General features: G+C 37.0%; 1 protein-coding gene across 1 annotated transcript; it reads left to right on the plus strand.

Annotated features, from left to right (window-relative positions):
* Positions 1-529: 529 nt before the first annotated feature.
* LOC122310549 (myosin-1-like) lies at positions 530-25,400 on the plus strand. Its single transcript, XM_043124520.1, has 24 exons — positions 530-959; positions 1,816-2,200; positions 5,581-5,682; positions 5,762-5,905; positions 6,011-6,161; positions 6,287-6,314; positions 9,071-9,236; positions 9,456-9,519; positions 9,646-9,659; positions 9,740-9,824; positions 10,251-10,354; positions 10,531-10,669; positions 12,978-13,096; positions 13,759-13,911; positions 14,013-14,102; positions 14,595-14,672; positions 18,747-18,905; positions 19,260-19,466; positions 20,816-21,021; positions 21,136-21,271; positions 21,672-21,801; positions 21,908-22,054; positions 23,905-23,972; positions 24,435-25,400. Exons 2-24 carry the CDS (start codon positions 1,820-1,822, stop codon positions 25,086-25,088), a joined length of 3,525 nt encoding a protein of 1,174 aa, XP_042980454.1. The 5' UTR covers positions 530-959; positions 1,816-1,819; the 3' UTR covers positions 25,089-25,400.
* The last annotated feature ends 1,740 nt before the right edge of the window (positions 25,401-27,140 follow it).

A 27,140-nucleotide genomic window follows, 5' to 3' on the forward strand; every position in this document is an offset into this window, starting at 1 on the left:
ATATTTTATATGAAAATTTAAAAAAATTATAATTATAAGACAAAAATTTTAAATTTGAGATGAGAATTTTATATAGTCAAATCAAAATTGCGGTTTGAACACTGAGATAATATAAGATGGTTTTAGATAAAAGTTAAATAAAATATTATTATAATAATATTATTTAATTATTATTATTATTTTTAGATTTAAAAAATTTGAATTATTTATTATATTTTATAAGATAATTTAAAAAAATTATAATAATTAGATAAAATGAGATGAAATTATTTCTTTATCAAGATGGATACTTAATTTGATACATCAAATCTATTTTAAAATATAATAATTATATTTTGTCAACTTATAATTTAATTTTATGAAATTTTTGTATTCATGTAAAATAATATGTCAACATAACAAGGGTAATATCGTCAACAAGCCCAAGTTTCCACGGTTTAGAATTTTAAAATAAAATATAAATTCGGTTGGTCGGGAGGACTCAAAAAATTTGAATGGCGCACAAATTAAATGAAATGAGATATGAAAAAAAAAGGGGTTAAAAATCAGCAGTTTGTAATTTCTGTATGCATATGCATGTGTGTTTGAAGCAAGAGAAAAATAGAGGAAACCAGAGAGGAAAGCTTCTTCCTCTCCATACCCACACAACCACGCACCTGAGATTTTCTCTCGGTTTCCTTCCCGCATCTTTTCGGAATCCAACCGTCCCCACGTTGGAGTACCGTTACCAATCTTGATTATTCTTCGTAATCCTCTGTACATTTTCAAGATTTCGCCTTGAGAAGTTGTTTCGTTCCCACGTTCTTTGTCGAACTTCTTTCGAAGTTCACATTTTTTTTTTTTGTGAACTTGTTTCCTTGAGTTCTGAGAAGTTCTTTCTGGATTTCTTTTTGGCTGTCGATCGGAGTTCTAGTCAGCTCTTGACTGAAAATCTGAAGTGGCTTCACTTATTTTCTGAGGTAAGTAAAAGATCTGTGTAAGTTTTAGCAGAATTTCTGTTTCTTTTAGGCTCTGTTCTGTTGTAGAGAAATGACGAAAAAGAAATGAACCTCATTATCGGGGCTCTATGGCTGGTGTCTTTGTTTGTTGTGCTAGTTCTAATTATAACTCCCAGTTTGGCTGCTGAGGAAAATGAAGGAAAGGATGAGTAATTAAAAGCCCGGAATTTGCGGGCTTTTTCTTTAGTTTGACGAACTTGATTCTTGGAGAGGCTTTTCTTTTGATTCCTTGATAATGAACACTTTGTTACTCGAATTCTCTAGTTTTTCTTTAACTCTAAAGTTATCTTCTTTGATTTACCCACTTGTTCACAGGGGAAAAAAAATGCCAAACTGAAAAGATCCGTTTGTATAAAAGGGCATTGCCAAATAAATTTACGTTTGATTATCAGTTCAATTGGTTAAGGAGTTGCTAGATAAGGGTCAGAATCCGATCGAGGACTCTGGGTTTTGTTCTGTTTCATTTTCTTTATGTTTTCTGATTGCATAGCCATTTCAAAGTGTATGGAATCCAGTATTTGACCGAATCCTATCGCTGGCAATTGGTATCCGTTTGAGGTAACTGATATTTTAGCATATTTTGGGATTTAGAAAATGTCAATGGTGACTGATAAGTAAGGAACACTAGAGGTAGAGTCTGTATCTTAAATGATGGTCCCCGCCATTATGTTCATCAGATAAGTCACTCAGTGGGACCTTGTTAAAGTTTGATTGACCTTTCTGGTTTAAAAGTAAGCTTTATGATCTCGTTTTTTTTATTCCACTTCTGCCAATACTCTACAAAATCTGAGTTCCTTTGGATTGGAAAACATTTCAGGAAGATGTCACAGCATTCTCGGGTCCCTCCTTCTTTCCTGTCAATCAAATCATTGCCTGGGGAGTTTCGGTTCTCAGGTTCTCCATCTTCGGAACGCCTTGGAAAACCTGATGATGGGAATTTGGGAAACATTCATGTAATCTCATCTATTATTTCTGAGAATGGTGATCCAGGGGATGGGGCTGTTCAAGGAGTTGAGGGTTCTATTGGTGAGATGGATCAGGTTATTGAGGATTCACCATATGGTGGGAATGCAGTATCAGTTGAATACAGGCCCTCGATGGGTGATGAAGATTTGGATTCAGTGGCTTCGCATTTGCCTTCAATATCTGCATCTCATAGTGATCGTAGGTGGGGTGACACCACCTCCTATGCTGCAAAGAAGGTACTTTCTGGCTATATACATGGTATAATTATGTCTTGCCTGCTTGATCATTTGAAACTGAGCTTTTGATTTCTCTAAACAGATGTCAGAGAAATCATTGTCATTTTTTGTCTGTCTTCATGGCAAACTGTTTAATTCTGTATTAACTGTAGCTTGCCTATGATGCTATACAATACATTTTTCATCACTATGTATTTCTGGATTAAATGCATGCCTAAAAATAAGGGGCTTTTCCATGCTAAAAGAGCTCACTACTGAAATATAAAAGAGAACAATACTCATTTATGGCTCAAGATTATAACGCTTTTACTGCATTATTTTTCATTGGTTTGAGAATAGAAGCTTTAGGGGAAATAAGTCAGGTAAGATTTCTAGATTTTTTCCTCGAGCATAGAAGGCAGAACGTGAATATCACCTCTTGAATGAAGAACAACGGTTACTTACCCATTAGTGCCAATAGAACTAAGCAGCAGTTGGGTTGTTGGAAAATTTGAAGAAAACTTATATATATATACACACACACACACACATAAGTTCCTATATTTGTATAAACTGTAGAAATTGTAGTTGGCTCATCTTGGTTATGTATACTATTGCATTTGATCAAATATATTATGATGTACTGCAAGGACATTAGGTCCGTATTCAAATGTTCATTTCGCTTCTGTCATCCTACCTTAGATTTGTCTTGAGAGTCATTGATTTTGTTAGAGAGATAAAGATCTCTGGGATTTGTCCATTGAGACTATAACATATTGGGTGCTACTGAATCCAAAGGCTTAAGTACCCTTTACACTTGTGACACCTTTTCAATGTGGGACTTAACCTTTTTACTGCCATACCTGCTTGCTCAACAGCTTTTAGATACAATGAAAATTTCTTTATCTATAGAACAAGAAGGGAACAACACTCGTTTATATATTTTTTTCAGAAGGAACTGTAGACTGTTAGGTAAACAGTTCTGTATTGCATTTTTAAGATAAACAAGCAATGCACTGTGTAGAGCCTGGTTGCTACAGCTAATTAATTGGCTGCTCTTCTTTTTTCATTTTTATTATTTTATTATTATTTTTAAAATTTTGTGTATTCTTTGATCTTGCAATTTTGTGACTTCGTGCTTTTTGGGTCACCTGGTTGAATTGGTTTCATTTTGTGTGTTATTTGGTGCCCATGAGTTACTATCGAGTCAGAAAAAAATGCTAGCTGTTACTTAAATTGTGAAAAATAAAACTTCTGTATGTATGCCTCTCTAATATAAAAGTTCCATGGTCTACACTAGTTCTTGTAGTTACTTCATTGGCCCTTGTTTCTCTTGTATATTGCTTGGGGTTGTCCAAAGAATTGTTATTCGTTTTATTAGTAGAAATCAAATTTTACTAAATCATAGAAAGAGGTGTTGTCCCTACACACAGGAAGTATACAAGAGAACATCTAATTAGGAGAAGTGATGAATACAAGGAACTCATGAAAGCTAACTCCATTAAAATCAATAGCTAAAGCCCAAAGAAACAATGTTTTAGAAAAGAAATTTCTGAGTTTGTCTAATGCGCATTCCCAACCTTTGAAGCTCCTGTAATTCCTTTCTTTTTTGGATTGAAACCGGGTGTTTGGAATAAAGTCCTGATTAATCCTGAGGTTGCATAGGTTCTTGCCATTTCTCTCCCACTAAATGCACCACATATAAAGCATATAGGCACCATCTTCCACACTGCCACAATTTGGGGACTTCCATAAATACGTCTCCTGCTAGCTAGAAGATCAACCACCCTCCTGGGCATTTCCCAAGCATGACCAACTGGTCCAACTCTATTGAGGAAGTCACCCCATTAAATCCCTAGCGACCTTGCAATTACGTGGCAAATGATCCACTGATTCACCTAGACCAATCAACTACAATAGTCCGACTTTTTCTTAAATTTTCAGTGCTCAAGATCTTTTCGAGGGATGCTGTCCAAACAAAGCAAGCAACTTTCAGAGGTTTCTTACTCTTCCAAATACACCTCGACGGAAAAGAGTTATTGTTCCTATTAGTCATGAATTATGTCGGACAGATTTATGGAAACTGTCTGTATGTGCTTGTGGTGGGCTTAGGGTAGGAGAATTTGGGGATCAAAGCTTTAGAAATTTAGAAGGAAGGGTTAGGGCCAAAAGATTTAGTTGTTTTTTTGAAACAATGGGGAAGAAGGCCAAGAAACGGTAAGAGCATTGTTTCTTGGAGTAAACAGGTCCCTGGACAATTCTGTACAGCTAATGTGTTTGGGTACTTATGGCTAGTTTTGCAGGTTTTTTGGTACCAAAATATGTGGGAGTTAGGGTGCTGATGGGTTAGAAGAGGGGCTTGATTTGGGTTTGGGTAACAGAAAAGAAAAGAAACGAGCATGTGACTGTCCAGGGTAGCACTTATGAACAGTACTTGTATTCAGTAAAAGAAGACCTCACTAGGCAACCTATGAGAAAACACTCAAAACTCTATATTCTATGATCAAAGTCTGACTTTTTGAATCAAATGAAGCCAAAATATATAGATCATCATCTCTTACATATTCTGCTATAACTAGGATTTCTGATTTGACCAATAAACTAAAGGTCTAACTAAAGACTCCAATACTATTATAAAGGAAGCTAGAGAAAATATGGTTGAAGACAGTCCTAAAAGTAGAATTACGTGCAGGGATTGTATGAGATTCCGATCTGTCCTTGCACAAAAAGATACCCATTACCCATAAACTGATGACTCAATTTAAAAACTGTTTTAGCCTGAAGACACTTACATTATTATCTTTGAAAGAATATAGGTCTTGCTTCAAATGGATATCACATTATGGCTCAATGCATAGAAAACTCAAAGTTGTCAAAACTGAAAATCTCTCTAAAGGCAGAAATTTACCTTTATTCCATAGCTTTGTTGTTATTCCTCGGTTAGAGAAAATCTTACCTCAAGTTTTAAGCTGTTGGATTATAATGCTTCTTGAACTTGAAACTTAGAGCAAAAAGTGGTGATTTATTTACACCTTTTTATCTGTTGAAGAATTTGATAGATCCTTATTTTTATTCTGACTTGAATAGAGGTTAATATGGCTCGTATATCTCACATGCAACAATGTTTCAAAACAGAGAATTCTATGTAAGTAGGTTCTTCACTGATGCCTATTCCTTGTGCATTTCTCAGTGTCGCTTGAATGCATATGTAGTTTTGTTCCGCCGGTGAGTTATCTTGCAGTTTTTATGATTATTTAAAAGTACTGCATCTGTAGAAAATAAATTGAAAAAATCTGCAATAGGAGATGCATAATTGTTCCAAATTATGCTCATTTTGTGTTGACATTTTTTTACGTCCTATTTTCTATATATCACCTGATTTTTGAAGTTTTCCGTTTCAGAAGCTTCAATATTGGATTCAACTTCCAAATGGGAACTGGGAGCTTGGGAAGATTTTATCAACTTCTGCACCCGAGTCTGTTGTATCAATGTCTGATGGGAGAGTAAGAGCACTGTTGGGAATTTTGAGTTATAGCATTTATGTATTGCAATCAGATGTTGAATCCATATTTTATTTTGTAGGTTTTAAATGTAAAAACTGAAAGCTTGGTACAAGCAAATCCTGATATACTTGATGGTGTAGATGATCTCATGCAGCTAAGTTATTTAAATGAACCGTCAGTGTTATACAATCTTCAGTATAGATACAATCGAGATATTATATATGTAAGTATCTAGATATTTATGTTTTGAATGTGTTTATATTTGCTTTTGTGCTTCTAATTTTCTACTCATACCGGATGGAATCTGGTTATATTTCTGTGCTTTCAGACGAAAGCAGGTCCTGTTTTGGTTGCCATAAATCCCTTCAAGAAAGTTCCTCTATATGGAAATGATTACATTGAAGCATATAAGTGCAAATCTATTGAGAGCCCACATGTGTATGCCATTACAGACACAGCTATGCGGGAAATGATAAGGGGTAATTTCTCTTATGAATTTACAAAATTTTGTTTTCAGCAGTTAGAGACTTCTGCAAGTTGTCATTAGTGTTTGGTATTCTTACTCTTTTTTTTTTTTCCTTTCCTTTCTTTCTATTTCTTCCAGATGAAGTAAATCAATCTATCATTATAAGGTCAGTAAATTTTGACTAACTTTTTCATTTTCTCTCAGTCATTCCTTTGTGTAGATGAGCTGGTCTTTCAGTTACTGCTTTAAACAGAAAATTGCTACTTTGATTGCAATGCGTATGTTTGCTCAATGCTGAAAATCTTATAGGTGTAGGCTCTTGTCTGCTACCTGTATGTTTGGGCCATGCCTAATGTAACTATCAATAAAACTTACTATTACTTACCAGAAAAAAGGTATTCGTATCACTATTTACTTTATACCATATTGTGTGTGTTCTAATTTCCTACTGTATGGAACCTACCTCTTATGCTTATCTCCCATTAAGTTGTTGTCGCCAATTACTTAGAAGAAGTTGAAGGAAGTAGCTCTAAATAAGAATTTCATGGATTTGTTGTATCAAGGAATATTACAAGTTAAAACATCAGTTCTACTTTTGGTAAACCGTTTTCCTTTATTTTATTATTGGGTTTAGGTAAGGGATGCTGATTCCCTAAGGAGGGCTGTCCAAGCAAAACAAACTGTTCTCAGAGGTGCCTTAGTCCATCAAATTCTATTCTGAGGGAAGGATTTACTTGTCTAGAGGTATAAGGAACTTATAGAAGGATTAAACAGTAAACTTTATTTCCTTGGAAGAGGCCCAAAGAATCTTATACGCACCTCCAAGACATAATCTAATAGAGTACCAGAGATTTAAGAACTCTGTGAAGGCATCAACCTCCCATTCATGATCTACACAGAAATTAATAACATTCCACTGAGGGAAGGACTGGATAATGCCAAAAATTAGCCATTGAAGCCTCCTGCACGTGTAATATTATCCAGCTCTAGAAAAGCTTCCTTGATGGCCTTGTCAACTAACAGTAATTTATGCCATAATCTATTCAAAGAGCCATTACCCATCACAGGTTTTGTAAGAATAAAGAAAAACTCCATCATCTCTTGATACTTTTACACAACTTCACCTCATGTGGCCCACCTCCAGCACAACCAAATTTAGAATCCATTATGGCTTTTCCATAATTCCTCTGTCATGTTGGTAGTGCCATAGCCACTTTCCTAGAAGGCCACAATTGAGCAAGAGCAAATTTTGAACTCCCAAACCTCCCTCAGAGATCAGAGACCACACCCTGAACCAGTTTACTTGCTGAAATTTGAGTTATTCACTTATTCGGTTTCCCACCCCATAAAATTTCTCATTGCAAGTAATCTATTCAATTGGCCTAGCTGGTGGGAAGGGAAAACATGGACAAGAAATATGGGGGCAAAATTAGAGAGGGTGATCTTACCACCTTTAGGCAAATATATCATCCTCTAACTTGCAAATGAACACAGTCTTCTTAACCATACCGTCCCAAATTGACTTGGCTTTGAATTAGGCTCCTAAAGGGAGACCAAGTTATTTTACTGGGTTAAGAGAATACCTTGCCCCACTATAGTTTAGCTAGACTATCCATGTTAGAAACATTACCCTCAAGATCAAACATTGACTCTAACCAAGCTTACTTTTAAACGAGAAACAGCAGGGTTCTCAAAGAGTGGAGGTGGTCTAGGCTTGTCCCCCAAAAAGTTAAGAAATCATTTGCAAACAAAAGATAGAAATGTTAATCACACTAAGATTACTAGCTCCCATAGAAAAGCTAGAGAGAACCTCTATCAATAGTTACTGATAACACTTTACTGAGAGTCTCAAAGTCAATAATGGAAAGTAACAGAGATAATGGATGCCTCTGTCTTAAATCACATGAACTGTTTAGGAAGCTAGTGGGAGTACCATTCACAACATAGAAAAGCACACCGGGGAGATAAAATGTTAATTTGGAGTTTCTTTATTATTTGCTTGATGCAGTTTTGGGCAGAATGGCCATCTTGGCTAGCACTTTCTTTCTAGTCTTTATAGAAAATTATCATGTTCAGTTCCCTCGAGGGATGGGTCCATAATAATTCACCCATCCCAATATTTAATTTGTTAAACACCCCTTGCTCACCTGAGCTGAGCCTACTATCCAGACACGTTCATTAGCAATTGGCACAAAACCTAAAATTGGTTTACATCTGACAAACACGTTTGGTGGCTTCAAAATAATTTTCTTGACAACCCTAGTCAATGAATTAGCAATGGAATTTGTAATTACGTTGACAATCCATTCACTGCCTCAAATTTTTTAGAAATGAGGGTTATGAAGCCTTAAGATTTCTTTTTCAAATTTACTGTTTATATGAACATCTTGAAATACCCTAAATAATGTCTTCTTAAATTACATCCCAACAAGCTTGAAAGAAAGTCACAGTAAAACCATCCAAACCTGGTGCTTTATCACTGAACATACTTTTTACCACTCTGAGATTCAAATGGCCTCTGAAGCTGTGTGACCATCTTTTCCTCTATGGACTGAGTACTGATCCCTTTGGCTTGCGTCTCCAAGCAAACTGCTTAGAAAACATATGTTAATAATAATGAACAGTATGATTTCTAAGCTAAGTTTGATCAAAAGAGACTCAAGTCATCAATGAAAAGATCAAAAGAGACTTCATCAATGAAAAGTATCTCATTAGCTCGAAAGTGTTTTTGATCAGTGAATTTTGTTGTTATTGTTCTGAATCCCTCATGAAAAACTTATCAATTTCGGCAGTGTTTCTATTTGTCACGATAAAAAATTAGAAATCAAATATACAAGTGGCATACAATGAGTTTTGCTGCTTTAATCAACTTTCATATATAGATAATATTCTTTTGTTATAATTGCTTATTTTATTGTCCAGTGGTGAAAGTGGAGCTGGGAAAACTGAGACGGCAAAGATTGCGATGCAATATTTGGCTGCCCTTGGTGGTGGAAGTGGAATAGAACATGAAATACTTAAGACTAATCCGATTTTAGAAGCTTTTGGTAATGCGAAAACATCGAGAAATGACAACTCAAGTCGCTTTGTAAGTCTGTTGTTCTTCCCTTGAATTACTTTAAGGTGTACAATTAGGGTTTGCTCTCTGTACTCGGGCCATACCCTTTCAAGTTCTTTAATAAAATTTTCAATTACTTAAAAAAAAGTGCAATTAGGGTTAGAGTAGTCATGAATAGCAGAAGTGAAATTGCTAAAATCATGGCCTTTTATGCTGCAACTGCTGATAACCTTGGTGAAAATGTCACAGGGAAAGCTGATTGAAATCCACTTCAGTGAAACTGGAAAAATATCTGGTGCCAATATTCAAACTTGTAAGTTCACTTGTACTGCTGATGTCCCTCAATAAACTTTTAGCTAATTCATTGGTTTTTACCTCCTTAAAGTGCGAAACTGACCTTAATTTGAATCTATATTGTGCTTCTGTCTATTGTGCCCAGTTTTGCTGGAAAAGGTAATTCTTTATTCTGCTGGTCTGTTGTTCCGGCCCACTTGATTTATTTAACTCACGTATTCACACTACCATATAAACAGTCTAGAGTGGTCCAATGCACTGAAGGAGAGAGATCGTACCATATCTTTTATCAGCTTTGTGCTGGGGCTCCTGCTGCGCTACGGGGTAATCGTCGCCAATTATTTCATTATATCATTTTCACATAGTATTTTATGAAAAATACTATGTGAAAATGTTCACTTTCTCACATAGTATTTTATGAAAAATAATATATGTTCACTTTCTCCTGACCTCAAATCGATACAAATTTTTTTGAAAAGGCATATCACTAAATTCTTAATATTAGATAAGTCATGGTCAATACTTATCTCCGAATTAAAAAAAAATCCAACCATCCCAATTAAAATTACGTACCATAAAAAATCTCATAAAATTGGTTCACCCATTTTTCATAGAAGGCTGTCAGAAACTTTATAAATGTAAATTTTCCTTGACTGGCATTCTGCTTGGATTAGTTTAAAGACCTATAGCTATACTTGATATAGTTCTCTTGCCTTATCTGTTTCTTTGTTCCTTTTGATTTTGAAACAGAGCAAATAAACTTGAAGAGTGCAGACGAGTATAAATATCTGAGGCAAAGCGATTGTTATTCAATTACCGGGGTTAATGATACTGAACAATTTCGCATTGTTGTGGTACTTTTTCTCTTGTCACGAAAGAAAAGCACATTTCACATTTATATAGTTTCATTATATGAAAAAAATTTCAAACGCAGCTCTTTTACTTAAAAAAAAATTGGAAAAACTTATAGTCCTTTGAAGTCTACAATTGGTGTGCAACTGAAGTTTATATCATTGTTACCATTTTCCAGGAAGCTCTGGATGTTGTCCATGTTAAAAAAGAAGATCAACAGAGTGTATTTGCAATGCTTGCTGCTGTCTTGTGGCTAGGAAACATCTCATTTACCGTGATTGATAATGAAAACCATGTTGAAGCTGTGGCAGATGAAGGTAAGATCTTCTAGAATTTCAAGCAAAAAAATATTTTCAGATTGTGATCTATTGCAATGAGGATGTTACTTGACACAGATATTGGAAAGAGATATGCTTTTTTTATGATAAAATTTATTAACACAAAAAAGGTGTTATTCTATGCACAAGTATACAAGAGATCCTACTAACTAGGAAAAGGTAATGGTGCTAACAAATCCTGAAAAGAAGAAATAGAAAAGCTATACAGTTTTTTACCACTATCCAATAAAAGGTGTTAAGAAAAGATGACTCAAGCTCCGACACCAACTCTTTATACTCTTCAAAATTACACTCACACATTGATGGTTATCAAATTGTCGTTTCCAACATGCTAGAAGATCCACCACTCAAGCAGGCATAACCCAATCATTCCTGAACAGGATGAAAACCTTATTCCATAGGTGCGAGCAACCTCGAAATGCAATAGAAGGGGATTTACAATTCCTCGTTTTTCTTACACATAATTGGTTCATCATAATGACTCCCTACATTCTAATGTTCTCTAGGGTAAGAATCTTCCCTAAAGTTGTAAAGCTGCCGTCCAAGTGAAAAACTTTTCTCTAAGAGGAGCCTTGTTTCTCCAAATGAACTTCCATGTAAAGGGTCCCTAGGCTGGGCATGCAACACACTGTAAAATTACTATATTTTTAACACTCTGTTCGTGAGTGGCCCCCAAACCATTTTATCATCATGGTTACATTCTACCTGCCTAGAATACAACAGGTCTAGGAATGATAAGAAGAGATCCACCTTCTGTATTAGCCTCCCTGACAAAATTGATGCACCATTGAAAGGAATTGGAAGATAGTTGGTAGTTCTCCACCATATAAGCCTCCCTGGAGCAAGTGAATAATTCAGGCAAAGCATCTTTCAGAGTTTGGTCATCACACCACACCCTGCCAAAAGTGGACCTTCGATGAATTTTTAGTTTTTACTAGACCAAAATAGCTTGGTTATAGAAATTAATTTTTTAACGGATCTTGGTTTCTTGTGGTTCTAATTTTCTGAAAAGATTTTTAGAATTGGGCTTGGAAGGCAGGAAAACTAAACTTCCTACTCATTTTGGGTGGATCTAAACCTTATTTATGTCAGAGATGCTCTTTCCAATAAGTAAGATAAGTTTTATTGATATTCAATGAAGTAAAGCAAGGTAATATCGAAGTGCATGGGGAGTATACATCAAATACATTCAATAGAGATAGAATAGAGATCAGAAAAATTTTGGAATCTAAAGTTGGAGATTATGCTTGCGGCCTTTAAAGGGTAAGGAGAACTGAAAAGAAAGCCTTGAGGTCTGCGGTCCTTGTGCTTTATTCAAAACTGTGTGGTCATGCATTTAGCTCCACATGCATCGTATTAAAAAAATTAGGAATGGACATCATTCTCCATATGATGTCACAGTAGTAATTATCAAATGGTTCTTTCCAATGTGCTGTAAAATTCAATCACCAGTCTAGGCATGCCACATCATCCATATTTGCCCAAAAGGACTAAAACTAGCTTTCCATAATGTGCTAGCTATCTCACAATGTAGTAAGGATGACCATCGAATTTCTCACAGCAGCAACCTTCCTTTACATGAGTTAGCAGAAGGAAAGCTATGGTGTTTCCCTCTTGCATATATGGCACCGCTATATCATGTTACAGCACCACTATATCACATTGCATCTCCCCCTAGTGCGGCCACTTAAATGAAGAAAGCTCCTCTCAAGGGAGCCCTGATCCTCCAAGTGGTCCTCCGTGGAGAAGAATTGCTGTTGCGGGGTCTAATGAAGATGGTTCTTTATGCTGTCATCATCTTAGCAAGCAATCATGCATAGTGATTTGACTTGGCACTTTCTTGATTCTATTTTGTAGCTATCGCATACTAGCTGAGTTATTGCATCAACATTCCTAGGAGTCCGTGTTGGCATTTTTCAATTTTTTTGGGGAGTATGATAGGGCAATAAAGGACTTTCAACGCTTCATTTAATTGCTTTTTTCCGAAGTTTCTTGTTGATTCTGCTACATTTCGGCATCCTCTAGTGCTTGGAACTAGTTTTCTAAGTCAGACAAGTATTTAATGATCTTTGGGTCCTTTCTTTCTTGTTCTATAATACCAGTAATTGCATCTTCTTCAAACATTAAATTCTAGGGAAATTACACTTTGCAGTCTGAAGTTTGCCAAGTAAAACCTGAACCACGAGAAGTTGCAATGTGCACCATAAACTCCCCCTTTTTTTTGTTCTTCTTTCTATTGATTTTCCTTATATGTTGTCATTGCGAGGTTCACTTGTTTTACTTTCAGGTCTATATAATGCTGCTAAATTAATTGGATGCGACATTGGGGAGCTTAAGTTAGCTTTGTCAACTCGCAAGATGAGGGTTGGGAGTGATAGTATTGTCCAAAAGCTAACACTATCACAGGTAAGAAGACTTCCATTGTGAATATAAATTTAAATCTTAGATAGTTAAATCTTTCACGCTGTGTATTTGGTATAAAACATAGGAAGAGATGAGTGGGAGTCTTTGGATCGTTAAACATACTTCACGTCTATTTAATGCTATTAAGTAGCTGTATCTTCATTACATTTAATTCCTCTTTCAATGGATTTTGGACATTACTTCGCAGTTCTCTCTCATTATGAAAAGACTGAACGAGCTGAATATTGAATCAAGTTAAATTCTTGCCTGTTTATAGATGAGAATAATGCCTGGGTGGGAGCATGGTTCGAAAATGTGTATGAAGTGTGAATCTCTCTCTCTGTCTCTCTCTCTCTCTCTCACACACACACACAAAAACATACACACTTTCTTATTTTGAAGACAAATATTCATTGGTGTTCCGGAGTTATGCCCTTCTGGTGGGTTGTTCTCTTATGTGCCTTTTCCCATCAATAAAGCTAGGGCTTTCCGGACCTTTCCCAAAGACAAGGGACTCAGACCAATGTGCATTTCCTTGTTTCTTAAGTTGGGCCACACTCGTCATTCTAGAAGTTTTATTTATATGTCATACTGTTTTCGAGTCTGGCTGATCCTGGTGAATTCTTTCCTTCCTGATGATTGAAAACTTATGTTGTATTTTTCAGGCCATTGACACAAGAGATGCATTAGCAAAGTCAATTTATGCTTGTTTGTTTGAGTGGCTGGTTGAACAAATCAACAAATCTCTTGCAGTAGGCAAAAGGCGTACTGGCAGATCTATTGGCATTCTTGATATCTATGGCTTTGAATCATTTGATGTATGTTTTAATTATGTTCCTCTCTCTCTCTCTCTCTCTCTCCCCCCCCCCCCCCTCTCCGTTCGTAGCAATTATTTACGCTATATAAATTATTTCTGCAGAGGAATAGCTTTGAACAGTTCTGCATAAATTATGCAAACGAGAGATTGCAGCAACACTTTAATCGTCATCTGTTCAAGTTGGAACAAGAGGTATTGTCTTGCATATTCTTTGTAAAACTACAGAGAGGATGGAGCATAAAACCAAACAGATTTGTTCAATCCTTGATTCTGCTGGTTTTCATGGAACATGGATAAGCTCTTTCACTTGTCACAGCACACGCACACACGCATATATGGTATGAGCTCTTTGAAATATTTTCACGAGCAAACTTGAGTATGTAGAGTTAAACCCTAGTCTAAAACCAAATAGCCATCACGATTTTTATATTTTTTCACTACAAGAGGAAAAACCTGTTTTTGTTTCACAATCTTTTGTACTGACATGTAAAAATAACCATTCAGAAAGGCAAGAGGAAAGGAAACAAAGAATAAGTATCTGAGCTCTATAATCTGAAACATGCAACTATACAAGCTTTGTTAATATATCAAGAAAATGAAATATCACTAAAAAAAATCAAACATCCAGCTATTTGTGAACAGAAAACTCATTTACTTCTATTGACCGCCCATGTTCTTTTTCAGGAATATATCCAAGATGGCATTGACTGGACAAAAGTCGATTTTGAAGACAATCAAGATTGTCTCGGTCTTTTTGAAAAGGTACAGAACTTGATGCTTTATGTTTAGTATATGCATTACTTCAAGATTTTTAGTACTGAAGATAATTAATACGTAAGTCTAATTATCTTCTACTACTGTTCTCTAGATATCATTTTCTTTATGAAAGTCAAGGTGTCCATGCTTTAAAAAATCCTATGCAACTTGTAGGTGGATGGTGAGTTGGTCCTCATATCTTACATTGTCATGCGAACACAGAAAAAGAAAATTAAGTTTATTATATGATCGCTTCATATGACATATGAAGTTTGACAGATCTGCATATTTTCTTCTGCTCGAGAGTTTTTAATTGGTTACTATGTGAGATGAATTGTATGAAGATATTTTCCCTAATGGAGATTGAATATATATTTTTTTGATAAGAAAAATATTATATATACTATATCAATAGAAGTAAACAAGTACATTGGGAGTATACAAGAAACACCTAGCCCATACTAGAGAGCCCCTAATGACCAATAAGCCCGTGAAAATTAGAAATCTATCCAAAATACGCCAAGCCCAAATGGGAAAAAAACACACCTCCCCAACCTCAACCCCAACCCGAAACTCCCTCTACAAGGATGGATTCATAATGCCGTCCCTTTGTCTTCCCTCGATTCAAAATATCTCCCTTAGCATCGTAGTTGATTGCCCAAGAAAGATGCTTTAACTCCCTATATTTAAAAAAAAAAAAAATTTGATTTGGTTTCAAGTGAGTGGCCCGCCTCAATCATAGTGAGTATTGTTGCAAATTGGTTGTTGCATCCCTCATATGAAAGCCTCACACACCGTTGATTCTCGTTAACTTTATGCATAACCCAATCCGATAATGAACCCACTATATTGTTTATCGGAGGAAGAGATACCAGGGAAACAATATTTTCCCCAGACATAGCTCCCAACTGTGCTCTCGACCCTAAACGTTCCTTCTCACAAGGCACCAACGACAAACCCATAATTTCCTCCCCACCATCTCTTGCATTCAAATCCCGAATATCTTCAGCAGCTATATTGTTGATGTCCGTTGTTGTTACCATTGAAGGTTCCTTCACCTCTGGTGTAGGTGTCATCGTTCCATTGATGAGTACATTGCTTGCAGGTGCGCCAACCCCCGACAACCCTATCCATGCCACTTTATTAGATCCTATTGCTCCCTCAAGAGGCATAGAACAAATCGAACTAGGCTCATCCCTGCCTCCCGAAACAAGTGGTGAAGCACTATCTTCTATTACATCCTTTTCATCATCTGAGAGAGACTCGTCCGCTTCTTTCAAAGTATTCAAAACCTGGAAGGACCCCTGTCTTCAACTGAAAGTGAACCCTACAAAAAAGTACCAACCCCATTTGCATCTGGAGTCTGAGGGTAGTCAGACGGCAACTTGCTGATGACTTGAGTGACATTGGTGTAAACAGTGATGCCGACATCCGACTATCCTATCTGTGATGGTGTCGAGGTGCCCTATTCCAGTGAACTTGAGGCCTTCAAACCCCCCTTGTCTGTTTTTGGCCCACCACCCAAATCCATGACCAACTCTAGCCCCTTATCCACTTTGATCACTATATCTCTCACATACTCCATAACTCCTGTCAATTGAGCTCTGACAGCCCCCCTCCACTTCTCCCACCCTCAATCATCTAGTAGAGGCATCCATTTCACCATGCACACATGAGGAGCGTGCTTACCCTCCACTTCTCCCAATGTTATCTGATAGCCTTTGTCTCATACAAGTGCCTTACCTTTTCCTTCTGCCGCAGGGGTACTCTTGGTCGGAATACATGCCGGTGACCCAAAAATCGAGGCATACGAGACACCTTTTACCGATAAAGGCCTTCCCACTGTCATTCCATCAATGAACACCCCTCTATTTGCATTAGGGACTTTGGATCCAGTGACGCTTCGAATGGAATGCACTAAACCTTTCTATCCGATGTCATTTGTGCCTTCAAGGATCACCAACATACCTTTCCTCCCATTTTGGAATTTTGAGAGCTGCAGAAACCTGCCCCTTGCGTATTATGGTGTTGAATGATGAGAACTCTATTGCCCTTCTTTAGCTCCCTGAAGAATTCATCATGATATAGGAGTTCTAAGCAATCCTCTATCCTCTTAGCAACCCATGAAGCTGATGACCCACATAGATACATGAACTTAGCCATCCTTTTGCTATATTCAAAGATGAGAAAGCTATTTTTCCTCCCTCTTTCGTAAAAATGAAAGTTTTTGATTCCACCTTCAACCACCTTTCACCTTCCATTTGAGACAATTGTGTGTCTCGTGTTGTCATCCTTTGATCCCAAATCACAAGATCCTCTCGCGTTGTTATATGGTAATAAATTGTAGAGCTACTATTTTTAGGCTTACACCAAATATGCACTGACAAACCAAAAGAAAGGTTTCCTATTAAAATCCCGGTCGGCGGAGGGAGGATTGACGCCAGAGTGCCCTCAGAGGAGTTGCTGGAACCCGTCGGTCTTGTTTGTAGCGGTGGCAGGGGTCCCAATGTATGGGAGATACCAGATCTGTGTCGATGAAACCAAATAAAGGTTTCCTGAGAAAATCCCGGTTGCCGGAGGGAGGACTGATGCTGGAGTTCCCTCAAAGGAGTCGTTGGCCCCTGTCGATCTTGTTTGTGGTGGTGGTAGGGGTCCCAGTGTAAGGAAAGTACCAGATTTGCATTGACGAAACCAAAAGAAGGTTTCCTGAGAGAATCCTGGTAGCCGGCAGGAGGACCGACGCCGGAGTGCCCTCAGAGGAGTCGTCGGATCCTGTTAGCCTTGTCTGTGGCATTGGCGGGAGGTCTCCTCAAAACCCTAAAGTTTCCTTTTGGCATTGACTTTTGAGGGAAATATATTCTGTGAAGGTCAAAGTTTTCCTCCAATCCATTTATAAATATGACAAGCGTCCACTAAGCATGTGACAAGCACATACTTTTTTAAAAGAATTTCCTCCAACCTAATATAGAGGAAAACTCTATCCTTCTCTGAAACAGTAATGATGTTGTTTATTATACTAGTAAGTCCCATTGATCTCGGTGGTCTCTTGTTTTGACACATGATTGCTTAATTTTGGTTGCATATGATGGTTTTACTAAATTTAAAATTGGTAAAGGCTTAACTCCTAGGGGTTGGCTCAAGTGGTAAGGGCCTTGGTCATGATGGTATGCTCCCTCTAGGTCTAAGGTTCGAACATGCAAACAATTTCTAGGGACCACATCCCATCGGTGAAAAGTCGATGATTTACCTGATGTGTGATGGAGATGTGTCCGGGTTTAACTGGATTAGCAACGTGTTGCATTTGCACAATTTTCAAGATTCCTCATAAAAAATCTGTTAAAGACTTAGTAGCAATAAGTCAAACTTGAAGGACCTTTACAGTAAATTTCCCTGTAATTTAGTTCTTGCTAGAATGTTCTTTGCTAGAATAAGGTTTTGGCAATAAAATGGGCAAAAATACTTCTACTTCTTTTATCAGTTATGCGGAAGTAAATACTCTGTTAATCTCATTCATTAATAACAAGCCTTGATCAAGCATAATCCAAGTACTTTTGTCAAACCCTGTTGAAAATCTTGCTCCCAGAGAGATCTTCTTAAACTGTCATATTGGAACAACTGTATTTTCCTTTGGTGATTCGCAATACATCTGTTAGATTTAGAAAACATTATGAACGGTGCTGGTTGGATTTTTTATTCTGATATGCTAAAAGAATAAATATAAAAACCTATGTAAAGTTAGAGATCAGGATCATTGTTGTCTTATTTTTTCTGTAAGGAAAATAATTTGTGAACTGAGAAAAAAAAGCCAGTTCCCTATTGCATTGGGAATCTTGAAGAGAGGCTGCAATTGAACTGAGCCAACAGAACTTGTGTAATCTTGGCTTGACGAAACATCTAAGGAGCTTGAGTTTTCCTTCTTTCCCTGTCTGTTGTTTGAGATAATGTTATGGGGAGAAGAGAATCCAATCCAATAATGATGACAGACATGCTAATTTTGCTTTCATTACCAATGCCTTTAATTATTGGCAAATTGGATTCACAAATTGCAATTTCATGAACGTTGTTCTAACTTATATGCAGAAACCATTGGGGTTATTATCCCTGTTAGATGAGGAGTCAACTTTCCCAAATGGCACTGATCTGACCTTTGCCAATAAGCTTAAGCAGCATCTGAATTCTAATTCCTGTTTCAGAGGAGAACGAGGAAAAGCCTTTACTATCTGTCACTACGCGGGGGAGGTACTATCTTATCTTTGATTGGTACTTCATTTTTTTGATAAGTAGATTGGTACTTCATTTTACTCATTCAGTCATGTCCCAAATGCTTGTACCTGCTTATCCTTGGATGATCCCGCAATCGAGATTTACATTTAATGAGCTGTAGATCACTTGCCTAGTGTGTTACATTCAACCCAACTTCCATTGCATAGGTGCTGTCTTGAGATTGCCATTATAAAAATGTCAAGTACCAAATATTTTCTATGTGGACAGGAAGGCCAATTATAAATTGTATAAGAAAACCTTTGGTTCTTTGGGTTCATTTTTTCTCTTGCTAGCTGACTATTAGATGGCTAAACTTGCTTCCCCCCTCAGGTAATGTATGACACAACTGGATTTCTGGAGAAGAACAGGGATTTATTGCATCTAGATTCAATCCAACTCTTGTCATCATGCTCTTCCCAACTTTGTCAGACATTTGCTTCCAGTATGCTTACACAATCTGAGAAACCTGCAGCTGGTCCTTTATATAAATCAGGTGGAGCAGATTCCCAAAAGCTAAGTGTTGCGACAAAATTTAAGGTACACCACTTTCCAGAAGTGTATATAGCTAATCTTATTTTGAATTGGAAATTTCAACAAACTCAGGTGAAATTGTTTAGATATTTATTTTTTGTGGCGAAGGCTAAACTCAATTATATCGACATTGATCAGTTCGTAAAATTAAGAACTATGAATTCTTGAGTTTGTAAAATCTTACTTCACAATGTTCTGTTACAATCCAGTTTGTACAATGACACTGAAAGCAGTTTTTTGGTGACTTCTAGATGAGCTCATAGTGAAATAACTACTAACCAACAACAAATTAAGCGGTGAACAAAATAAAATTTTCTACTGTCATGGTCCATTATTCCCAAGCAAAGGCATAGTATGTTGGTTTTCTTTCTTAGAAGTCCTTCGAACTGTCCATCATGGATGTTAAGATTTCATGTATGATTGTGTACTCACTTCTGAAATATCCTCCCTTCATAAAAATCTGGTGGAAAGATTGGGATTTTTAGGCTTTGAAAACGCAATTTTCAATGCCTCATGGATGAAGCTTTTGTCCATTAATTTTAATCCCACACATTTTCCTGTATATTAGCAAATGGCTCATTGTCAAATTTAGAGCCTTCAACTGTGTCCAAATTACCCTAAAAGTGGCATGACCATGTTTACGTTTACGGAAGTATATGAATTATAAAAGCCCGAACAGGAAGAATTGGCACAAGGATGTAAACTTCTTGTATTTGACCTTCACCTCTCCCAGAGGTTGTCACAGAGAGATAAAATACAAGAAGCTTTGTGATGCTGAAGTTCCCACAATTGAACCATAATGCCTATTCTCAACGTCTTTGTATCTTAGATTATTACTTTTGGCAATATTTGTCTTTCCTTTTTTCTTAAGGACATTTAACTTTAGTTTGTCTTTAGGAGATACTTTTGTGCACTCCCTATTTGCAAGTATGATTTTCCTTTTTCTAGTAAAGTTTTCTATGACATGTTAAGAAAAAAACCTTGTCACCTTGACGTGGAATTATTCTGTAGGAGTTGACACTGCTGTTTTTATGGGTTTTTCCGGAGTCATTCTATTTATATGTTGACGTGTCTGACTCAATTGACCAGAATAGCAGTTTCTGGGACTTAGCTAGGGTGGTAAGGGGTGCAGTAGTCTTAGGTTTGGAAGCATTTGATAAGAATACTACATGAGAAAATTATATTTGCAAGCTGGTGTGAAAGACACCATCGACACTGCTGATATGGTTGGATATGATTTGCAATATCCTCCACACCGGCTTGCAAGAAGAAATCTTATAAGATTTTGAAGCTTACAATTTGTGGTGAAAGATAATTGTGTTCCCTTTATTTACCTGTTTTTTTTTCGTATTTAGGGTCAATTATTCAAACTGATGCAACGCCTAGAGAGCACCACACCTCATTTCATACGTTGTATCAAGCCCAATAACCTCCAGTCTCCTGGCTTGTATGAACAAGACCTTGTTCTGCAGCAATTAAGATGTTGTGGAGTCCTAGAAGTAGTTCGAATATCAAGATCTGGCTTTCCCACCAGAATGTCCCACCAGAAGTTTGCCAGAAGGTAAAGAACAATCTTTTTATGTTCAGTTGTAGATTAGAAATTTTTATATATTTCATGATTGGTTCCTTAATTTATTCTCTGGTTTTTTTGGGGGGTGGGGTCTGAATCTTGCAGATATGGTTTTCTTCTGCTGGAGAATGCTGCATTCCAGGATCCGCTAAGTGTTTCAGTTGCAATTCTTCATCAGTTCAATATCTTGCCTGAAATGTATCAAGTGGGCTACACAAAGTTGTTTTTTCGTACTGGACAGGTACCTTGAATGTTTTATTTGTTTCAACTAAATTATTTTCATATCTTTTTGAGTTTTTATTTTATTTTATTTTTGGGGCTGGGGAGATGGTGCATGGCATTGTCAATGTGGTAATTCATGGATGACTCAGTTATATACGTTGTTAATGCTATTGAAGTCCTGTTTTCTGTTGGTAAGAAGTTATACATGTACAATAAATGCATATAAGCTATCAATTTGTTCCATTCTGCAATCAGTTGATATTAAAACTCAAAATGATTCATGTAGCCAACTGCAACCAATTGAAATCATTATCTTGTAACGAAGGCTGATTTCAAAGTTGGCTTGTTTGGCATGATGTGAAAATGCAACCAATTATCTATTTCTTACTCCTACTATAATGTTGAGAATAATGCTGCAGATTGGGGTCCTGGAGGATACAAGAAACCGTACCCTCCATGGCATTTTACGGGTTCAAAGCTGCTTCAGAGGGTATCAAGCACGCCGTTACCTCAAGGAACTCAGGAGAGGAATTACCACTCTTCAGTCATGTATTGCCCTTTCCATAGTCTTGCATCACTGAAATATGTCATATTCCATTAAGCAGAAGCTTAAAAGCGCTTTTGAAAATTAATATTGCTACATCTATTCATGCAGTCATTCGAGGAGACAAAACCAGAAGCGAGTATGCAGTATTGCTACAGAAACACAGAGCTGCTATTATAATACAAAAGCAGATTAAAGGCAGGATTGCAATGAGAAAACTGAAGAGCATACATGATGCATCACTTCTGATACAATCAGGTAAGAATCTTTAAATTAAAACTTTGTCAAAACAAATTCTTAGATGTATTGTATTGAGATTTAGGGTTTACTCAATGAGAGGAACAGTTACCTTTCTAACTCTACAAATTCTTAGATGTATTGTATTGAGATTTAGGGTTTACCCAATGAGAGGAACAGTTACCTTTCTAACTCTTATATATAGTTGAATGGTATAGATTGGGAAAATAAAGTAAATAATACACAAGAGTAGTATCCTTTAAACCCGCCTGTGGGTAGCCCAAGTGGTAAGGGCGAACTTGTGTGCATGAGCCCATGTCACAAGTTCGATTCCCCCTATGATCAAACTTCGATTTAAGTGAGGCCACGGCGGTGGGTTTCTGTGTTAGTCTTCTTGGGGGTTTAGGTTCCATGGGTGAGTCCTAAGGAGTAAGGGCTCTGCCGTAGGATGATTCCCCAGTCATTAAAAAAAATATCCTTTAAGGTGTGCTTTAATGCAATAAGGTCATCCATCTTACATTCTCACACTCACTCACAAGTTGGAGCACACATGTATATGTATCATACAAGTACAACTTGAAACAAATAAAATCTAACCAACTATGACCCAAAAACTTGTGAACATATGTACAAGTTAATATTTGTACTTCACAAATAGTGTAGAAATATCTTTAGTAAATACTAAATATCCTATGTTTAATGAAGTGATAATCAACCTCGATATCCCTGGTTCTCATAAAATAAAAAGATTGTAGGTGATATGAATAGTGGATTGATTAGCAAAAAATAATCATGTAGGAGTAGAAGCCAAAAATTACTTTACTACCCTAATTGCATGTTAGATTTCCGATCTGATGATAAGATCTTCCTAAATAGTTTGACAATATCTATTAGGATTCCCAAATTACTCTCCCTCATTCGTGGGGTTTTTTATTTGGGTCCATGGGACTTCAGTGGGTTAAGCCTATCATCAACCTTGATTCTTCTAACAATCTAATGCATAGTTCTCCGAGATAAACTGGTATAATTGTTTAGACCTAATGACTTCAATATCAAGAAATTATCAAAATTTTATTCAAGTCCTTGTTTTCAAACTGATGTTAACGTTTTCAGTCTGGTGATACCCCAAGAATTATTGCCAATAATAACAATATTATCCACATATACTAGGAGAAGAATGTAGTCTGCATTGTCGTAAGTGGAATACTAAATGGATTGTTTGGCATGCTTGGAGATAAAACTTAAAAAGACTAGAAAGATGAAGACGATATGCGTGAAAAATAAAAAACCCTAAGGGCTAACGTGTTGTACAGGGTAAAATAGTGAATTTGAAACATATTGATGTAAGGGGTGTTTTGGTTCTGTCTTGGTGAACTGGGCCTCTCAAGCAGAGGACCTTAACAATCCACTTGGTTTTCAGTAGAAACAGATCGTCGAGACCGATGACCAACCAGTTTCATGGAGAACCGGTTGGTCCATCTGTTCTCTTCTACACCCCCAGTGGGATCCAAGAGAGGGACAGTTCCGCCCCCTCACCTACCACATGAAGGTGCATGCCCTTTATTTTTCTTTAGCAATGCCATCATCTTACATTCTCACACCTATCTAACGGGTTCGATTTGGGTAGATCCTGATCATATCAAATCTGGGCTTGGGACTACTTAATTATATATCAAGTTACTAACTGGAGCAGAGTTAGCAGTTCTGGTTTTGTCGACTCTAGTAAAACCGGTTAAACGTGAGCTGGCTCGTGTTTGATGCATGCAGCTCTAAATTCAACTGTCAATCATCTACAATATTAACTAACCAAAAAAAGAATAATCTACAATATTATTGTACATTCTTCATGATGTTGTTGTGCTATGTGGCAGTTGTTCGTGGCTTTCTGGTCAGAAGATTCTCAGGAGATATAGGACTGCTAAAATCTGTGGGCATGAAGGTACTCAATACTCCGTAACTCTATTATTTGTCTGAATTATACTACTTTAGCGGACTGGTTTTCTTCTAATCACTATGGCAGTATCAATCTATGCAAAGCTTCCATGCATTCTTAAATTAATGTACATACCTTATCATTGCCAAACTATCTACTTAACCTGCAAAAAGCATGATTTCTGGACAACTTATTTACCACTATTTTTTCCCTTTTATGCTACAATGCTAATCCCCTAATGAAGTGCTTAATATTAAGATCCCATTACACGTGTCAATTGGTGACCAAAAAGAAAGAAAATCATATGGAATTACTAGTGTCCACATAAAGATCTTTGCTAATCTTGTATGGACTGTTTGTCTTTTGATGTTGTTCCAATTTAGTACAAGATATTTTGCATGCAATACTTTTTGGGTTCCCCCTTGTTCTCTTAATTGGAGATAGTTCACAAGTGTGAATTTCAAACAGGCTAATGAGTCAGATGAGGTGGTGGTGAAGTCTTCTTTCCTTGCTGAATTACAACGCCGAGTTCTTAAGGCTGAGGCTGCCCTAAGAGAAAAAGAAGAGGAGAATGACATTCTCCACCAACGTCTCCAGCAGTATGAGAGTCGTTGGTCTGAATATGAGCTGAAAATGAAATCCATGGAAGAAGTGTGGCAAAAACAAATGAGGTCCCTACAATCTAGCCTCTCGATTGCAAAGAAGAGCCTAGCCGTTGATGATTCTGAAAGAAACTCTGATGCATCAGTAAATGCAAGCGATGACAGAGACTACAGCTCGGATATGGGAAGTAATAATAAGCAAGCTGAGAGCAATGGTTTGAGGCCAATGAGTACAGGTTTGAGTGTAATAAGCCGGCTGGCCGAAGAATTTGAGCAGAGGAGTCAAGTATTTGGTGATGACGCCAAGTTCTTGGTGGAGGTAAAATCTGGTCAAGTTGATGCAAGTTTGAATCCAGACCGCGAGCTTAGGAGGTTGAGGCAGATGTTCGAGGCTTGGAAAAAGGATTATGGAGCAAGACTGCGAGAGACAAAGGTAATTTTACATAAGCTTGGAAATGAAGATGGTACTGTTGTGAAAAGAAAATGGTGGGGAAGGAGAAACAGCTCGAGGATGAGTTAGATGGATTACAGTGGTGTCAATAGTTTTGGCCCCTCTTGGTTTTCCATCTTTGGAAATTGCAAGGTAATGTCCACAATGTGAGGAAGTTGTGTGGGAGGAACGACAGCTCAACGATAATCTCAGTTACTCTGTAGCGGTTTTATTGTCCCATAATTTGTTGGTAGCTCTTTTATATTTATGATCAAGAGTTGTAATGGTGAAGAGTATTGGTGTTACCAGCGATTTGGTACAATACAGAGCCTAGTAATTCAATTATGTATATCAATTTGAATATAGTTCGAGGTATGCTAATGAAATCCAAGTTGTCTACCATGGTCATAGAATTTGTGGTGTTTTACATTATAGTTGGTGAGTTCCACTTGTGTAAGCATTTCCCTGGGGAGATCACTGAACTGGGTCACATTTGGCGATGGTGAATGAACTTTAGTAAGCGTTTCAAGAGAAAAAACTAAGTTCAAAATAGATAAGTCTCGTACAAATTTTTTATAAAAAAGTGGATTGTATTAATAAAGAATAGTTTTTTTTTTAAATTTTAAATTTTAAATTTTTTTAATTATTTATTTATTTATTTATATTTAAATTACAATTTTTAAGTTAGAATCTATTTTTTTAACGAAGGCTTGCACGGAATTAATGTATTTGGGCTAGTACAAACCATTTCTCATAGTTGAATGGTGGACCGTAGGAGTAAATCGTAACCCAAGTGAAGTGGAAGCATATGCTGCCATTTACGCCAACTCTTAAAAAGAAAAAGAATATATAAAAAAAGAAGTCCATATGGTTTAATCGGCGTATTACACATAAAGGCATCCCAAAAGTCTATGCCGACATTACTTTTTAAGTCCACCAATATTGTTTAATTTTACTAAAATATATTCGCGGCGTTACTAAAAAAATTGTAATATTTTAATAGTTTTGGGTTCAATCTTTCAACTTTTGTAATTTTTTTTATTCTAAGTAATCATATTATAGATATATTTAACTGTCAAATGGATTCGATCCCTCTTTCTGAGGATTTATTCTCCTTATATAGAACATTTTTACACTGTCTAATTTGAGCGGGAAGAACCGCCTGATGTTTAGACCATAGCGCCGTATGTAGAGACCACAATGCCGTATGTAGCCTCCCTCTATTTAGCAGCTTTGATTAGCCTACCTATATATATAATCTAAACTACTACAACTGTGTAGTATTATAATAAATAAAAGATGGACTGTATAGTATTGACAGCCCCTCTCAAATTGATGCCCGTAGATCAACAAGCATCAATTTGCTACTTAGGAAGCAATCTCGATGACGAGTGAGAGCCTTGGTGAAGATATCAGCAATTTGTAGTTCAGTAGAAATATGTGGAAGAATGATAACACGAGCTTCAAATGCTTCACGGATAGAGTGACAATCGATTTCAATATGCTTCGTGCGCTCATGATAGACAGGATTGGCTGTGATATGAATAGCACTCGTATTATCGGCATATAGAGGTGTGGGATTAGTCTCTGAAAAATCTAGTTCGACAAGCATACCTCGAAGCCAAATAATTTCAGAACAAGCTAAAGACATCGCTCGGTATTCAGATTCCGTAGATGACTTAAAAACTCTGTCTTGCTTCTTACTCTTCCAAGAGATCAATGCATTACCTAAGAACACACACCAACCAGTGATGGCGCGACGTGTATCCGCACAACCAGCCTAATCAGCATCGCTGACGTGTATCCGCACAACCAGCCTAATCAGCATCGCTATAAGCAGCAAGACGAGTAGAGTTGCTAGCCGGGAAGAATAAACCACGGGCAGAAGTGCCCTGAACATAGCGTATGATCCTACGAACAACAGCCAAATGAAGATGACGAGGAGTCTGAATAAATTGACTAACTTGCTGTACAGCAAAAGAAATGTCTGGTCTAGTAATGGTGAGATAAACAAGGCTACTCACCAACTTTCGATATAAACTGGGATCAACAAGTAAGTCACCCTCCTCTTTGTGAAGCTTGACATTTAATTCCATAGGTGTATCAACAGAAGTAGCCTCCTATAGGCCAGTTGTAGCTACC

The sequence above is a fragment of the Carya illinoinensis genome, chromosome 5 (genome assembly GCF_018687715.1).
Source record: "Carya illinoinensis cultivar Pawnee chromosome 5, C.illinoinensisPawnee_v1, whole genome shotgun sequence".
Lineage (NCBI taxonomy): Eukaryota > Viridiplantae > Streptophyta > Magnoliopsida > Fagales > Juglandaceae > Carya > Carya illinoinensis.

What these genes read in the sequence shown, in the direction of transcription:
- LOC122310549 (XM_043124520.1), top strand. Translation starts at nt 1,820, where the DNA reads ATGTCACAGCATTCTCGGGTCCCTCCTTCTTTCCTGTCAATCAAATCA. An exon ending in CCTCCTATGCTGCAAAGAAG is followed by an intron (nt 2,201 to 5,580) that starts GTACTTTCTGGC and finishes TTTCCGTTTCAG; the next exon opens with AAGCTTCAATATTGGATTCA. An exon ending in TAAAATCTGTGGGCATGAAG is followed by an intron (nt 23,973 to 24,434) that starts GTACTCAATACT and finishes AATTTCAAACAG; the next exon opens with GCTAATGAGTCAGATGAGGT.